General features: G+C 30.4%; 1 protein-coding gene across 2 annotated transcripts in view; it reads right to left on the bottom strand.

The window, feature by feature from the left end:
- The window catches only part of LOC127730644 (laminin subunit alpha-2-like), a 136,779-nt gene continuing 117,892 nt past the window's right edge, over positions 1-18,887 (bottom strand). The window contains exons 48-59 of one of the 2 annotated variants that reach the window (XM_052239146.1): positions 18,348-18,501; positions 15,412-15,544; positions 14,515-14,638; positions 12,392-12,538; positions 11,195-11,334; positions 9,789-9,965; positions 9,210-9,518; positions 7,864-7,878; positions 4,973-5,466; positions 4,201-4,334; positions 3,225-3,441; positions 1-2,408 (exon numbers count right to left, since the gene is read on the bottom strand). In XM_052239146.1, the coding sequence (XP_052095106.1) occupies positions 2,266-2,408; positions 3,225-3,441; positions 4,201-4,334; positions 4,973-5,466; positions 7,864-7,878; positions 9,210-9,518; positions 9,789-9,965; positions 11,195-11,334; positions 12,392-12,538; positions 14,515-14,638; positions 15,412-15,544; positions 18,348-18,501 (2,187 nt within the window). In that variant the 3' untranslated portion in view covers positions 1-2,265. The remainder of the gene's footprint in view (positions 2,409-3,224; positions 3,442-4,200; positions 4,335-4,972; positions 5,467-7,863; positions 7,879-9,209; positions 9,519-9,788; positions 9,966-11,194; positions 11,335-12,391; positions 12,539-14,514; positions 14,639-15,411; positions 15,545-18,347; positions 18,502-18,887) is intronic. The other variant, XM_052239154.1, reaches the window with a different exon arrangement.

Raw genomic sequence — 18,887 nt, 5'->3', positions numbered from 1 at the left:
AATATTTTAAGATTTTAATAATTAGATAAAAAGTATAAAAATTTCAGATAGATCATATGAGTGTATAAAATTGAATACATAACATCATTTACATATAGCACCCATTCTGTTTCACTACATTGTAATCTTTGATTCATTTAAAATATACATTAATACACATATACAACATACAAGTTTTACAAAATAATTACACAATAAGTTACTGTACATGTATAAATACAATTAACAATTACTACAATGCTTGTGATAAAAAATATCACATATTTTTCACAACTGAATAAAAACTTAGTACCAACTGATATCAAGTTTAAGACATGTTGACAGTATTGTTAAATATAGCTCCTACCGTAGGTTAAAAAAATTATAGGACCAGAATGTTTGTAGAAGCAACACTCCTGCAGAATATATATTGTAGAATATTTTTAATTTTTACACAATACTTTTCTATCTTTGATTCAAATCTCAAAATAGTTTTATCCAGTGCTGCATACATATTTCTGGCGATTAAATAAGCATAATGAATAAATCTGTCCCAAATTTTTAATGATCTTAAGAATTTTTTACTTGGTTAAAAATATTTTTTTCTAGATTAAATGGGATAACATGCGTAGAATAAACAACACATAAAAGGCTGACTTATTCACACATGCTCAAAAATTTATGGAAAGTCTGTAAAATATTGCTCATGAAATAATTTAAATATGTCAAACAACCTCTACTGCAAATGGAGTACTTTTGTATACCAAATCAGGTACTTCATAACTGAGAAACAGTCAATATATGCCTTCCTTTTTAGATTCATACATTTTTGTATCATTCAAAGTTATCAGTAAAAAGGTGTTCTACAAGGATGACCAGTCTTTCACCTTTCATTTGATATCTTAATTACCAAAATATATTCTACATAGTTTGATATTTACACCTATCCGTAGGAACTATTTTGTTTTAAATAGGTACTATTTTCCAGTATGTTCTTTTTGACTGGGCCCAATTTGGTGGTGTTACGTCTTACAAAGTTTATCCGAATTATTTTGCAAAGAATTCTATATTTTACAGTAAAACATAATCCTGGTAAATAGGTTGGATAATATTTGTTTACAAGGAAACTTGAATTTTTGATGTTCAAGCAGAATACATTCAATAGGATCTAGTTTTGCTTTATTTTAGATATGAACATCCAATGAAATTAAACGAATTCATGTTGTATTGGATAGAAAATTGAGTTAACAGAAAAATTGAAATGCATGTATACTGTAAAATCCAAAATTTATTTATTATGAGGATAGTACTTGATAAAGTTTTAAAAATTACAGTTTAATTTTGCCATATAATCAACATCCTAGTGCCTATTAAAACATAGACTGACTTACCAATTTTTTAAAGCAAAAAACATGAAAACATTACCAATTGTAAAATTGAATGCTTCTATAATATGACTGACAATTCTTTTATCACAAAATCTTCATACTTGTTGAATAATGTAGGAAACATTGGAAAATATAAAAATAAATTCAATGCTAGATAGTTTTGTTTCAGGAATTAAACATGCGTAACTATGATTTGTATTCCATTTACACCATGCACAATTGTTCATGTATATTTTTATGGAACAAAGGACGGATGTAAAAAGGCACCAAACGATAATTAGATATACATTCAACAGAACATTTAAACATAACTTTTTAAAGTAAGCCAATGCCTTTATTTTTTTCCAATGAGGTTCAATTTACACAAAGATAGGAGTTTGAGAAATCTCAATGACTGCAACATCAATAGCTAACCACAATACAATGTGTCTTACAATCTCTACTTTCTATACTACTACTGGAAGCTTTCTGTTTATAGACAGGAGTATACATAACTTTGAAAGACATGAGGAAATATGTCTGATTGTCATTAGCAAATCACAATGACCTTTCTGATTAACATCAAAGGTTATAAAAGTTCAAGTTAATCAATCATACCCTTCAACCTGAACATGGACAGGTTAAAAAAAGAAATCAAACCTCAATAACTGATACTTTTTCATTAATCATATTGTCTACAATAAAGATGAATTGCAATTATTTAATGTCACCATATACATAATGCCATTTAAAGTCAATTTTCCATTTATACAAAAGAATATTTCAGATTTGGTTTACCACAATCTAAGTTTGTTATTTTAAAGTAATATATTTGCTGATTTGCCCTGAGAAATTGTTGGTATATGGATTTCACAAAATCAAAATCCATTAATTTATTGCACTGTGTAGAAAGACTTTGTTATACTGGACAATCTGTTTTATGGATGTCATATGATTGTACTAGATTGAAAAAGTCCACCGGAGCGGAATTAATCTTAAAATTCCCCAGACATCCTTCAAATCCTTGTGTTGTCAATGCAGCTTCTTGTTTCATAGCTGGATCTACAATTGGCAGAAAAATAAAAAAAGTTTTAAAAATGCAAAAATTATTTAGATATGGATTATTAATACTTTCCTCATTCTGTTTTCCATTCTGTTATATAGTGTTATGGTTGAATTTTTCTATTTGATTATTATAGTATCTGTGATAAAAATGAACATCTGTCTCGTAGATGTACACCACAAATCTCCTTTTATTGAGGGGCGGTAAGAGGGGGTGTCATCCAAAGTTCCCGAAAAAATAAATCATCAATTCCCAAGTCTTGATAAGGGTAAAACCCAATTCTCAAGAAAATAAAGACCCAATCCTGAATTCTTGCAAAACATAAATCCTAATCCCGACAACCAAAATAGGTCCTTCATCTCCTCTTTATTCATATCTGTGATCATTCTGGTGGCAAATACAGCAAAATACAAGTAAACAAAATTAAATTTCAGTTGAATGCTGACTTCACTCAACAACAAATATTCAAGTTTAAGGTAAACTGACTGCATTTTTAAAAAATTCAAAGAATTTGGTTACCATAGCTTTAATTGGTCTCAAAGTAAAAACTATGTGTCAAGTAGGCATATGTGCTTGCCCTGAGCATGCTTGATGTACAATTCCATTTCATTACAAAATTATAATATGTGAAAAGGAATTTGGTGGTCAAAATTCAATGATTAAGCAAAAGAAAAATTCCTACAAATTCTTAAAAAATAGTAATAAGATAGCAAAAACCACCACAAAAGCTACTTACTTAAATCATGCGCAAAACACACCCTCTGTGTCTTAATACCTAAGAGGAGATATTTAAAGTTTGTACATATATAACTAACCTAAAAGGCCTCCAATGAATAAAGGTGCTGAGGTATCTATATCTGTATCTTTGAAAGAACTAACACCATACAATGGACTGTTCCCATCAACTATTAATTCTATAACATCTCCAGCAACTTCAGCATTTACAGTGTGCCATGATTTATCACATAATTCAAACTCAGAATTTTCTGACACAACTGAGTACCTGTCTCTATTATATACAGAAAACTGGATCTGGAAACAAAAAGAAAAAGTTTTAAAACAGAACCCAACATTGTTTGTTTTAAAATTTCTTTTATTAATCTATTTCATTTTCTTATCTATATTATGTGTGTTCTTTAAATCAATTATTTTCAGATCAACTACAACCTTCTCTCTCTATTAGATGATTTTTGTACAGAATATACCATATCCTCATGTCATGCCAGAACAATACTTTATATGATATTTTCATGAATTATTATGAATTAAGTAAAAATAATTGATTTTTATAACTTTTTTGTTTAAGTGATTGTAAATGAACTAATATTGTCTATTCAATCAAGCATAGATATGTACTTCAATGAAACATTCTATAAAAAATGTTAACATCAATGTTTAACCTGATTATTATTTGATTCTAATGATATTTGTAAATTTTTGTGTAACACGGAACATACAGTTTAAAATTAAGGTTTTAAAACCAATAAGCAAGATGTTTTGCCCACAGGCTTTCTGTCCTTTTTTCTTGGACAATATGGTAGCAGAAGAAGAAACAACTGTGAAGTTGTAAAATCCAAATGAATTCTTACAGCTTTTAAAAACTGCTTCAATAATGTGTGAAACCAGATGCGAGTGGAACAGGTAAAAAGTCAGCATTAACCACAGATATAGCCTTATAAGTGGGGCCCTGGCACCCAGCCCCCTAAATCCTCCTCTGGAATACAACTACATGTCCTGTTTCTTTCAAAAACTTATCAATAACATACATTCTACAGAACACTCAAGTCTTACCCTGCCATTATACAGTTCTACTGTCAGTGCAGGTCCCGATTCACCATTACTTAGTGATAATATCAATCCTTCAGATCTGTGTGTACGAAATTCAAAACTTATTGTCATTCGATCACCTACTCTGTAGTTTCTATCTGAAAACATAGGAAAGTATCATATATAGATATAAAGAAAACATTTATCATAAATAAATATATTGAATTCTTGTAAGAGGATGTAAAAGGTAGAGTATTCATGAACTGAAGAATATATATATTACATCATTACATACAACAAATTTGGCCATGGTATTCAATGTAGTAAATAATTGCTTTAAAAGTAATAATAGGGTAAAAATGTTTTATGAATGTAAAACATTACCATTGCCTTGGTATCATTTGTTCATGTCTTCAGATATAGATACATTGATTTAAACTGAAAACAGCCTTATACTGTTAATCAGCCTTACGGATATTGGTAGGTAGATGTTAAGGTTAAGTGATAAAAACAATATATGAATAAACAATAATATGTTTAAGATATTTCTTATTTTTTATACTTGATGCTTGCAGCGTATCCCCACCCCCCACCAAATGTTTACAGTTCACCCTTATGGTACCACTTTAATGAGGTAACAGTCAAATGATTCACATACGTTTATATCTTTAATTTTCTGAAAGCCCTTATTCTGATAATAAAAAAATTGTAAATAATAATGGTTTCTTACAATTTCTTATTTTCAGTGAATTTACAGGACATGATAATAAACAAAGGTACCTCCTTTTTCACATACCTATTATACCATACCCTGATCCTGTGAAGAACACTCCAGGTTCTACATTCACATAACATTTAGTAACACCTTTAACAATTTTTGCATCCTTGATTAAAATCATCTGATCATTGATGTAATAATTCTTTAAACATCCTCGTAAGCTGTGTTGAACTAGTTCTGGGCGTTGCTTTAATTCCTCGGAAACTCCACCAACAAATACAGGAGCATCAATGTTAAGTTTCCTTTTTATTTTAATCCTTTTTGTGTTCTTGTCTACTTGCAATTTGACACTTTTTGTTCCTTTTAAAACCTGGACAGAATGCCAATCTCCATCAGCTGTTTTGATGGTAGAGTTTACACTGTAGAGAGTACTATTGTATTTAAACATCACCATTACATAGCCTTTATAAATCTGAGCAGCTACATATTCTCCACTTATATTGGAAGGATTACCAATAAAGAAAAACACACCTTCTGGATGGAATGTTCTGAATTCAAAACTAATGTTGAACCTGAAAATCAACGATAATATTATTAACTAACATGAATGACTGTCTAATTGAAGGCTTACAGGAATTTCATTGTCCACTTTCCAGTTAATACTTAAGGCAATAAATTTTGCACTGTTGTAGTCATCAAATAGTTTTTTAATACATATACATAATTCTTTCTGTGTTATGAAAAAATACAGAAATGCTATGTTTGATTATAATAACATAGCGGCAAGATGGAATTGGAAAAGAAGCAAAAGTTTACAATAAAAGCAATCCAATGTAGTTTGGGTTTATCTATGTCATTAAGGGAGAGTTGATACATTTTCCATTCTATTGCCATTTTTTATGATTTTGAGACATGTTGTAGATTGAGTTAAGATCCTTGAAAAATCATAAAATAAAACACATGTTGAAATGCTTGTTTTTGAAAAAAGTTAAGTTTCAAACTTGGAAATTTTGGTAATTTAGATGAAATTTTCTAACAACAATAAACTTTTCAAAAAGTGATATTTCTAGCAACAAAATAATCAAATTGGGTTTAATTTAAAGCTCTAATTAATGTGCATTTGTGAAAAAAAAATTGCATTTCATTTTTATTTCATTATTTGAAAACATGACTTACTTTTTGTAATACATGCCAAAAATAAGTAAAATTTGTTGACCTGTGTAGAGCAGTTTTTTTAACAAAGTTCTTAATTTGATATTTACCTATTATTTTTAAATAAGTTGATTTTCCTTATGTATTTTGAAATACATGAAAAGTATATTCCCTCAAATATTTTGCAGAAAAATCACTTTTCAATGGTTGGAAAAGTTTAACATTGTTCAAATGCAAGCAGAAAATAGCCAACAATTTAAACAAAATCACATATTTCTGTTGTAACTCACTGATTAATAATTTTGCAAATTATATATATTCGTGTAAATAGATTCTGTTATTATGACCCAATCATAAACAAGGCAGACAGTGAATGTTTGTTGTCACTCTAAAAGTTATCTCCCCTGAAACTGTATCCACTCTCCTTAAATAAGCTGTGCAATTCAATTTGGATCCCTTTCGTATATCTCAAACAGTAAGAATCTTTCTTTTTCATTTCAAATATACCCAACTTTTTAAATTAAAAATAAAAAAATCTCCCACCAATATTTATTATTCTTTGCTTTTGAAACCTTCTATTTTTCAACTAAACATTTCAACTTATTAAAGGTTTATAACTTTTCTTTCATTGTTTAAACCTATTAGTCTTCCATAAATGTTATAAAAATACTCCACAATTTCATATGGTATCATAAACAAATAAATACTAACTTACAAAAAAAAAAACACACAAAACTGCACACACCATGCAATATATTTCCTTAATGCAGCTCAAATCAAATGATGAAAACAAATTTCATAGGGAAAAGTGAATTCTAATTTGGATTTTCTTACTTTTTTGAAGAGTTTATTTTTTCTTCTAGAAATGGAGGAATAATAGATTTGAATCTGAAATGTGCTGAGTAACACAGTTTTTTTCATTATTATTATTTTTAGGTTATCAAATCACTTACTTTCTAGTTTCTTTTCATATTGATTTAATAGAAAAAATCAAAAAAAATCTCTGCTACCATCATTACAATAGTTTGAGGTTATATGTAATCTTGACTAACCCCCCCCCCCCCCCCCCCCCCTCTTCCTTCGGTACACATAAATACTGATCAGAATATAGGTGTTCACTACAGGATATTGCAACATGGCAGAAGTTTGACACGTTTTGGTATAAAAAGAAGATGAAAATACCCTATTAGGTAAGGAAAGAGAAAAAAAGAAGAAAGGGTATGTCTACTTCTTGTTTGAATATTTATTCTAAAGCAATATTCATGGGAAATCAGATCTTTTGATTGGCTACTAAGATACAGCCAGTGTGTGCTGATGCTGCATTTAACTGCTACAAATCAATATCTTTTTATTGATTTCTGGCAATTTCTAGCTTTTTATTTTTGCATTGCCTGTAGAACTATAAAGCATGTCCCAAGTTTTTGCAGATACTTCTAATTTGAAGTACACTTCAGACAATTATCTGACACAATAGAACATAATTTAAAAATTATTATCATATATTAAAATTTATGTATTAATTGTTATATTAAAATTCAATATTATAAATTATGAGTATCTTTTTTTTTAAAGTTCAGTGGACAAATTAATTGTCTCTTATACTATTTCTGCTTCCAAACAGAAAATGATGATGAATCATAAAAGCTCTGCAATATAATACTGATGATGCTTAAAAACACAAACTACAGATACATATCTAGTTGAAAAAAGTTTTTAATAATTTGTCCACCGAATATATAATTGTAAATTGAATACATCAGATACACACTATATAGGAATATATATTATATTATCTGGGTTTACATGTTAAAACCTACCAGATGGTATCATCACTGAAAATAAAGTCACATGATTAAATTGTCCGAGCTGTTCTACTTCACAAATAAATACTCATCTAATACTTCAATTTTGTTTTAAGACAGAAGTGATTTACATCAATATCTAAGGTAATAATAATCTTTTACACAATGGTCTTCAAATGTTTCTGCGATGATACATTTTGTACAAAGTTATCTGCCTTGGATTATTTTTTGGTTTGCCATTATCATTAATAAAAACTTTGATTTGTTCCAAGTTTTTCAGTAGAATATACAAATGCAGATAAGTATAATGGTAACACTGTAGACAATATTACACAAGTGACATGAGCACATGTCCCATTCTTATTTTCTAGTAAAATATCTCATTTTTCTTACTATCAATATATTCTGGTTGTCATTTCTTAGAGGTAAGTATTTGCTTTTTCTAACTATCAATATATTCTGGTTGTCATTTCTTAGAGGTAAATATTTGCTTTTACTAACTATCAATATATTCTGGTTGTCATTTCTTAGAGGTAAATATTTGCTTTTACTAACTATCAATATATTCTGGTTGTCATTTCTTAGAGGTAAATATTTCCTTTTTCTAACTATCAATATATTCTGATTGTCATTACTTTGAGGTGAAATAGTAAACTGACTAATACCAAGTTTGACTTTTCAGAAAAAAAAAATAGAATTTGTAGAGAAGTATTCAGTTTATCAAACATAGACAAAAATCTTCAAGTTTTCTTAGTTCATTTTCAGACTCTTTTTTTATTTGCATGTAGTTTTTACAGACTGACTAAAAAATCTTTATTTTGTAACTTTTATATATGTATCATTGAGTTACACACCTGTGCATGCTCACATATTTGTGTGTACATAAAAAATGTTGATCACTCATAATTTTTAAAATTCAGATCATATTTAATATCTATTTTCAGAGGATCATATTTGGCTAAAACTATATTAGCTGCAAATTTATAGTTAAACAGGAGTATAGATAGAATGATGTTGGTAATAGTTCATTATGAAGTGAACAGGTAAACCTTTGCTGTTTATACAATTAACCATATACTTTGATGACAGGGTATCTTAAGTAAGACTTATTCAAAGTTATAACTTCTTATGTCACTGTTATGACTAGAAACTGTAGCTCTTTTAGGGATAACAAGTTCAGAGAAAAAGATCATCTCAATCATATGAAAATACTGAAAAGTCTGACCTTTAAAATTGTAGAAATACATTTAAAAAATTACCTTACAAGGGCATTCATATTATATATAACAATTAAAAAACAATTTTCTTACCTAACATCAATATGATTCTTGGCTATATAAATATAACTTGTTTGTCCTTACCTAACGTTGATATGATTCTTTGCTATATTACTTATTTCACCATAACTATCTCCCTCCTCATTACCAAAGGTCAACATAAACGGATCAAGAGCCCGATCAGATTGTACCGCACATCCAGGTATACTACTACTGGTAGTCGGTATAGCCTGAGCTGATTTAGTAACAGGTTTCAGAGTAACGGCAGGAGTGACTAATGACGATGGTGTTGTACGTCGATCCAAATTTTGGCTGTTATCTTCAGGAGGTTCTGGGATAGAACATCTTCCAACATCAGCATTCTCAAACAATTCTGTATTTAAATTTAATATTCTGAAGAAAAAGAAAAAGAAATTGTATAAAAACAGTTGAATACAATTCAAATTTACCATCAGCTTTTTGGTTAGCAAATTTTAAAGGAAGTACAACTTTTTACAGAATTTGATTGAAAACTTTACAGTTTATTTTTTTCTATTTACGGGTAATAATGTGTTTCACCGCCATATTTTTTATAGGAATTTTTTTCAAATCGAATAACTTTTTAGTATTCAGTATATTCAGAATACTGATTTTTTTCAGGAAGTTTGAAATTATAGAACTTACTCTCCATTGATAACAACATCATTCATACACCCATACAATCCTTCAAAGTTTGGTGCTAAATCTTGGCTGGTAGGCAGTCCTATGCCACCAAGGAATAGCTGTGTAACTTCTATAATGGTTACACCAACAGGTAATGTTTTCTCCCCAATAAACACATCATCAACATACACTGTTATCCTGTCAAAAGAGAAACAACATGATGAGTGTTGGTAATACCCAGCAAAATATGAAAGTTCACCTTTAAAATTCTGTAACAAAATCTTGATGAAATTCTAATATATATTTTTCAAACGAAAGAAAAACAAAATGTTCTTATATACCTGTATAAGTTTCTCATCTCTGTGGTCTATCATCTCAGAGACAGAGAAATTGAATTCACTAAGCTTTATTATATAGTCTAGCAATCATGTGTTAAAATGAAAAATATATTCAGATTCTTTGAATAGTTTTTTTTGTTATTTTTACCGTTTGAAATTTAAATCAATTAAGGAATGACTGTAATATTTTTTCTGTCTATGAAGAAATAACATCAAAAATGTGGTGCACACTGAATAACCCGCGTAGCGGGTTATTTTAAAGTGTGCACCACATTTTTTATGTTATTTCGAATAGACAGAAAAAATATTACAGTCATTTCTTATAATTTAATTCTTAATTCCATTTTAAACCGGAGTAAACCATGAAAAAACGTTGATGACGTCACGGTCACATGACAAAATTATGTCTATGAGCTGATAAACAAAACAACGTCAGCCAATCAGAAAACGTGTTACATCTAAAATTAAATTATTAGGGTAGAACATCTAGAATCTTTTATAATGAGTGTTGTAAAGTTTCAAACTATCAGCAAACAGAAAGTGGCTGCACAGCAGATGTAAAAAATGGTTACTGTAAATTCAGAAATTATTGCGTGCATTTATTATTGCGATTTTGTCATTTTTGACTAAAATGCGATTTTAATTTTTGCGATATTGAGAAAAATACTGTTTAATTCATATAAAAAATTTCAAAATGCGAGTTTCAATTATTGCGATTATAACCCTGTCGCATTTTTCGCAATAATAAAAACATCGCAATAATTTCTGAATTTACAGTACTCGCTACTACTCAACATTATCAAATTGCAGACAAATATTTAATCATTCCCTTTCAAAGAAGCCAAGAAAAAATTTGATGGAAGTTTACTATCCAAGGTCTTTCAGACAGAGGGACAGACAAAGTCGAGCGGTTACTAGACTTTTACCTTTGGTGATTCAGGTAAAACGAAATTTCATGAATAACATAACAATTTTAATACATAAAACATATGAAACACCTAATATTAGCAATGAGATGGTTGGTCATGCACTGTAATGGTTAGTCTAATATAAAATCTGATGTAACTGCATAAACACTTGTATACTTACATTCGATTTTTCTTAAGAACTCCAACAGTATGTGTCCTGCCATCATTGTAAGTTCCTTGCGATGTAATGATTTGTGGTATAGAATTACCACTAAATCTTCCTTCTATCTTACCATCTATTAAAGCTAAGGTGTAATAGTTCTGAAACACAGATATAAGACATACATACTTTAAACAAATTATCTGCATTTAAACCTGATTAACCTGGATAACTGGATTCAAAACACTTTACCTGATTAACCTGGATAACTGGGTTCAAAACACTTTACCTGATTAACCTGGATATATGGATTAAAAACACTTTTTATCTAACTAACCTGGATAACTGGATTCAAAACACTTTACCTGATTAACCTGGATAACTGGATTCAAAACACTTTACCTGATTAACCTGGATAACTCGATTCAAAACACTTTACCTGATTAACCTGGATAACCTGATTCAGACACTCTACCTGATTAACCTGGATAACCTGATTCAGACACTTTACCTGATTAACCTTGATAACACCAGGAAAGCTTAGAACCAAAACAGATATATTATTTAAGATTCAACAACAAATACATTTTTCCACTCTACTCATAAAGATGTGGATGGATAGACAGTTTGGTTATTCATGTCCAGTTGCAAATATAACATGCATATCAGGAAGAAAAAATGTTAATGTGATATGAATATGAACCCTGCTTTGTACTAAACTGACATGATGAACTGGGTTTTAAATGTGCTAGTTCACTAGGTAACAATACACAGAAGAATTGTCATCGTACACGGACACATTATTCTGAACCCAAGTCAACCTGTTTTTGCTCTTACTCCTAAATGTTGTGTGTTTGGCAGAGATGCAGCAAATAACAATTTTCATTTCTTTGGTTTTGAATCCAACAACCTCCCACACTCGAGGCAAGCACATTACATTGTACCATAAGACCACTGAGGCAGTTACTCATAAAGAGTTTCAAATTTATAATTCATATTGGATTCTATTTTTTACAATGGTTAAAACAATTTCCTCTCAGTTATTGATTATTACAATGAGACATCCAAAGCAATCTATTTTGCTTAAATGGTTTGTGGTCTTGTAACTACATTATAGACCACCATTTACAACATTTATATTTAAAAACCTTGTATCAATTTTCCTACTTTTTTCCTTGATTACTGATTTTTTTATTCATTATTGTTTATTATACTAACCCTGTCATCAACATCTCTGGCTAACAGCAATAAAGCATTTGGTTTCAAGGTTCTGAAAGACAGAGTTATTCCCCCTTGACTTTCTGGAAGTGACTGAGCTTTGTAGTAAGCATAACCTTTCCCATAAAAACCAATAATTCTGTAACCCTGAAATAAATAAATTGAATTAATTGGATATGATCATGGTTTTTACTAATTATCAATAAACGTTTTCATAATCTCAAGTTTCTCTGAAAAATAAAGTCATTACTTATTTACATAAATCTTAACAAATTCTTGGTTTGTGTAATTCCCCATTAAATGTTACTTTTTTTTCATATGAATGATATTATTACAGTATTTACCATAATCTCAAAATCTAGGGGAGATCCAATACCCGTAATTAGGATGCAAGGATCCCATCACGGACCTAAACATAATAGATCATGTCATCCCACCACCGACCTAAACATAACAGATCAAGTCATCCCACCACCGACCTAAACATAATAGATCATGTCATCCTACCACCAACCCAAACATAATAGTTGATGTCATCCCACCACCTACCCAAACATAACAGATCATGTCATCCCACCACCTACCCAAACATAATAGATCATGGTCATCCCAACACTGACCCAAACATAATAGATCATGTCATCCCGCCATCGACCCAAACATAACAGATCATGTCATCCCACCACCAACCCAAACATAACAGATCATGTCATCCCGCCATCGACCCAAACATAACAGATCATGTCATCCCACCACCAACCCAAACATAACAGATCATGTCATCCCACCACTGACCCAAACATAACAGATCATGTCATCCCACCATCGACCCAAACATAACAGATCATGTCATCCCACCACCGACCCAAACATAATAGATCATGGTCATCCCAACCCCCCCACCCAAACATAAGAGATCATGTCATCCCACAACCAACCCAAACATAACAGATCATGTCATCCCACCACCGACCCAAACATAACAGATCATGTCATCCCACCCTCGACCCAAACATAACAGATCATGTCATCCCACCACCAACCCAAACATAACAGATTATATCATCCCACCACCAACCCAAACATAACAGAAGATGTCATCCTTCAACTACTCATTCATAATAGATGATGTGATGCCTGATTGACCCACTGAAAATAGAAGATGTCATTCTACAACTACTCAATCACAATAGATGATGTTATCCCTAATCGACCCATTGAAAATAGAAGATGTCATCCTTCATCTACTCAATAATAAAAGATGATGTTGCCCCAAACACTGATCCAATCATAAAAGTTAATGCCACCCCAATGAACCAATCATAACAGTTGATGTCATCCAACCATAGACCCAATTGCAATAGACGATGAACCCCACTGGCTCAATCATAATTGTTAATGTCACTCTTCTATCGATCCAATATAAAAGATGATGTAACCCCTACCTTTAATCCAATCATAACAGTTTATGTAACTCCCACCTACCCAATCATAAACACTGATGTCACCCAACCACAGACCCAATCACTATAGATGATGAACCCCTTCTGAACCAATCATTATAGATGATGGCATAGTACTTGCAAGGGTTATAATCTAGCTTTAAACATTTTATCCGAATGAGTATCTGTATGGAAAACATCTTTTATCATTATGTAGATCTCGCACACAGTCTTTTTGTCATTTCAGGGCCTTTTATAGCTGACTATGTGGTATGGGCTTTGCTCATTGTTGAAGGCCTTACAGTGACCTATAGTTTTTAATATCTGTGTCATTTGGTCTCTTGTGGAGAGTTGTCTCATTGGCAATCATAACACATCTTCTTATTTTTATTTCCACAACAATATTTTAATTCCACCTCAAAAAAGGTAATTTAAATGATTTTTTTGAAAATGTGATGTCGGACTATTTTGAAGTTAGTTAGATCAATCTTAATTTTCAAAAACAAATTGTAATTTAAGTTTGTACATATGTATACTAAGCAAATAAATATTTGATTTCCATAAATCTTATCATGAAAAGCACCAGTAGAGGCAAAACGTGAATTCAAAATTCAACATCCTACACCAATAATGATGTCAGACTACTTGATAGACTCAAAATATATTTCTTTATTTGGCTACCTCATCTGGACATCCTGCTTGTACCCCAACAATCTCCTCTTGTAGCAGGTCTACTCTATTTCTTGATCCTTGGTACTGAATATCCTTCAAACAGCCTAAAAATTTGGTGTTGACAAAGGTTCCCCTGTAAAAAAAATCACAAATATCTATTTTACAAGGCACAACAGATATTAATTCATACCTGAATTTTTGCAAAACTAGAGGCTCTGAAGAGCCTGTGTTGTTTACCTCCATCTCCAACAATAGCCGCTTTTTGGGGTAAAAATCATTATGAAAGGGCAATACCTCTATAAAGAGTTAACTGACAATTACAGTCATGTTGACTTATTTGTAGATATTATCTTGCTATCATTCTTCCTAATAAAAATATCTCTGTATCATTATAGTTTAAAAAAATATTGACAAAATTGAAAAAAAGTGATAAAATTTGACGTTTAAAGGCTATAACTCCTATTAGAAGTCATCTGACAGTTTTGACGTAAACAGACAGCAGGTAGATTTCAACATTCTCAACATTTCTGCCTCTGTCAGCTTTTCTCTCTTCATAGAAGTTTCAAGATAATAGACAAAATTTGCATTTCAGAGGAGAACATTCTTATTAATGAGGGACGAAGGCAACGACGACGGATGCTAAGTAGAACTAAAAACACTCAAAGTTTTCTCAAATATATCTACTGAAACATACTAAATCAGATAAGGGTCAAATCAACTCTACACGACACTTATACCAAGTATAAAAGCATTATTTGAAATGGTCTCTCATTATAGATGGGTATCAGATGATTGACGGACGGAGACCATTACCATATCTTGGCACAAAACTTGCAGAGAGATTTTCAAATATCAAAGATAAGCAATTGCCAGATTGAATCTAAAAAGCTTTAATTTAATACCTACCTCTTTTTAAATTCTGTAGTGTCAACACTATCTGGATAACCACCAAAATAAAACTTGCTCCCAAGTATATCTAGACCATTGTTTGTTCCAGGGGCCTCACATTCTGTCCTCTCCCCACCAACTTGCAACAAAGCTATAATCAAAATATAATGTATAAGTTTAAGAAAAGTCAATAAAGTAGACATTTATGCTTCTGAAACAATAATCCATTAGCTTCTTAAAATAAAATCAGATTTCAAATGTCAATGTCAAACTAGATGGAGGTAAAGGCAAACAGGTAACTGGTTTAATATCTTATAAAATAATACATTTCACTTCATACATATTTATGATATTTCAAGTTAATTACATACATGATTTTGTTGTTTAACAACTGTCTACAGCTTACAAATTATTCACATATCTTATAAAGTCACAAATAAAACAAAAATAAATTTATGAATAATTTAGCATTCTACATTGGCAGAGTTGAAAAGTATTTTCAAAGAGATGACAGAGTAATATATCAATTTCAAGTTGATGCAAAATACAAGTTTGTAGAAAGAATGATGTTATGTTTTAGATTCATGCATGCTTGTCATATGTATAAGCCTAAAAGAAAAAAATGTGTTTTCCTCTATTTTTGAACCTTAGAATGCAAAACATTTTATTATGAAAAATGTGACACTAATCTAAAGATTAAAACCTATTTTGAAACAAACAAAAATGTAACTTGATTAAAAAAAAATCATTAACCAAGTATATATGGTCATAAATTTTAATCAAAATAACAAGAAGGTAGATCTTTGATAAATCATAGCTATGATAATCTGAGAGATGACATTGAAGGGAGACAATCTACAAAAAAGACATTAAATCACTTCTAAATCTGATTATATCTCTGTATAAAACCTTACAATTCTTTTTAAATATATTATAAAGTATATATTTGTTATGTTTAAATAATCCAAAGCAGATAAATAGTAAGCAGTATATACAATATGCACACATGGTTAATACCCCTTTTGTCTACACGATCAGCAAGTACATAAACCCATGAATTATTAGTATATGTTCCGTTTGTCTCTGCACGTGCATAGGTGGTGCCACCCAAGTAAAACTGCAGAACCAGTTTCCCATTAACAGTCTCTAAAGATATGAAATCTCCCTGAAATTAACATGCATAGCAGGATAGAATATGAATTGTTATTTGTTAACTATTTACAGGAATCACTAGAGTATTCAAAGAGTCTGTAATGGTCATCTTGCTTATTATACATTACAAAGGATCTATTGCTTACATGCCACCTTGCCATCATCATTGTTTTATATTAGGATATGAATGAAAGGAGATGTGAAGCATGTGCCTATATGACAGCAACCCATAAACACAATAAAAAAACTTCAAGAGCTAAATTGCCCAAATTTAACTGACTATAAAAGATGTATCCAAGAGCCAACAAAAGTCCTGACAAGACGGCAAACATTGAGATATCAACAAAGATAACCATTGATAACTCTGGGCAAATCTAACAAGTAATTGGGTTAAACAAGATGTGTGTGTACTTTATCCCTGCATTGTCATCTCAATCAGTGGAAAACTTAAATGTCTGTATACAAAACGATGAAAATAAAAATCAGAAAAACCTTTTATCTAATGTTATTGACAGTTTTCAAATAATGATCTACAAGTAAAACAATACTAGAAACTGACTGGTAGCTCAAAGTATGAAACCATTTTAAACCTCAATTAATTGATAAAATGCTTTATCTGTTCATTAGTGAATAATGCAAATAAAATTAGAGAAAAAAAGAAACAGTTTAGATTGTTTAAAGTAATTTTTTCAAAAAGAAATATGGACTGAGTCAATGAAGTAAGAGTCTACACTTGTCTTTCACACAGCCATTTTCCCTGACAGCAATTTTGGATTGGTATTAAACAAACTATATTATCTTTTGATTTAATTTCTGCAAAATATGAAATGAGTGTTTCTCAGAAAATGAAGTTAAATAATTTCCAATGTGTCATATACACAACTCTGATTTGTTTTAATGTCAATTTTGTTTCAGTTTCACACAAGTATTGAAGAAGACAATGCAAGAAATGTTTACCAGGAATGCAGTTTAAGACAAGGTCTGTTATTAAACAATATATGTTACCCCTGTTGTCAAGGTTAAATGCTTAAATGATATTATTATATTTCTTAAATCATACATTTGAAGGACATATGTTAAGACCCAACAAAATATATTCAAGCTTTGACCTTAATTTACAATAGCAGCTTCACAGTTGTTAAAAAAAAGCAAATGACGATGACAGACACAAAGTGATGACAATCACTCATGTGGATCTAAGGATTAGGAAAAAACAAACAATCATTAGTTAATAAATACCTCTGAAATACCACACTAATCCAAATATATTTGCATAAAATCAGATTTAGAAATGATTTTTTTCATCTAGCAATGTAGAATATCCCAAAAGCGAGGATTCTAAGCTTTTTTCTAGATCTACAAATATGACTAAAAGAAAATACATTCTAAGCTGCCAAATATATTTGGATTTGCAAGCAATGTGCTTTGAAAAGTATTGACATTATTTCTAAGATCCAGAAATTTAGGTTTTTTTTTTGCTTTTCAAAATTTCATTGGAAACATAATATAAGAGAAATAGTTTATTTCTTTGTCTTTCATACAAAATAAAAAAATAATTAATATTTTAATCTTTTTTACAATGTATCCAAAAGTCAAAAATGGTGAATTGTTTTAAGTATTGAAGAAAAGGATAAATCTTATTTCTTTTATTAAATTCTTTTAAAAATTGTCTTTAAATCTTAATTCCATTTCTTTGAAAATTTGTCAATACTTTCCCCTATTGTTTAAGGACACTATAAAAACAAAGGTGAAAATGTTAGTCACAATGGTCATAATTTGGTGATGTAAAACATGAGATATACCCTGTCGATCAATCCTGTCTGCTACCACAAAATGCCATTTATTATTGTTATATTCAAGGTTTTCTGATAAGGACAGCCTACAAAATGTCACACCACCAGTATATATCTGTAACACCAACTTTCCGTTCTCTAAACCTAAGTAATAAAAGTCTCCCTGAAAAGTAAATACACTAGATGGTTTTACTAGTGATCAAATCTGGACAACCTCATTATTATCCAAACTGTTTCCATCTTCATTTTCTTAAAGATTTTAAACAGGTCATAGAGTTGTACAGTTTTTAATTTTAAGTCAAAAATAGTAATTTTGCATCTGTTCATATAAGAACTAATTCATTATGAAATCACTGGTGTGTTTACCTTTCAACCAGACAACAATATAACAACACTGCAACAGATAAGCCATTGATCACCACACATATTTATCAATGCATCTTACTTAAGCAACAAAGACTGAAAAGTAATCTCTTGACACTGATTTTCAAATTCATCCCAGATATTGGTGATGTGAGGATCTAACTTCAATTCAGTACAATCCATTAA

The sequence above is a fragment of the Mytilus californianus genome, unplaced genomic scaffold, assembly GCF_021869535.1.
Source record: "Mytilus californianus isolate M0D057914Y unplaced genomic scaffold, xbMytCali1.0.p SCAF_1, whole genome shotgun sequence".
NCBI lineage: Eukaryota > Metazoa > Mollusca > Bivalvia > Mytilida > Mytilidae > Mytilus > Mytilus californianus.
Note: the sequence above shows the minus strand (reverse complement) of the source record. Positions and strands in the feature narration are given on the sequence as shown.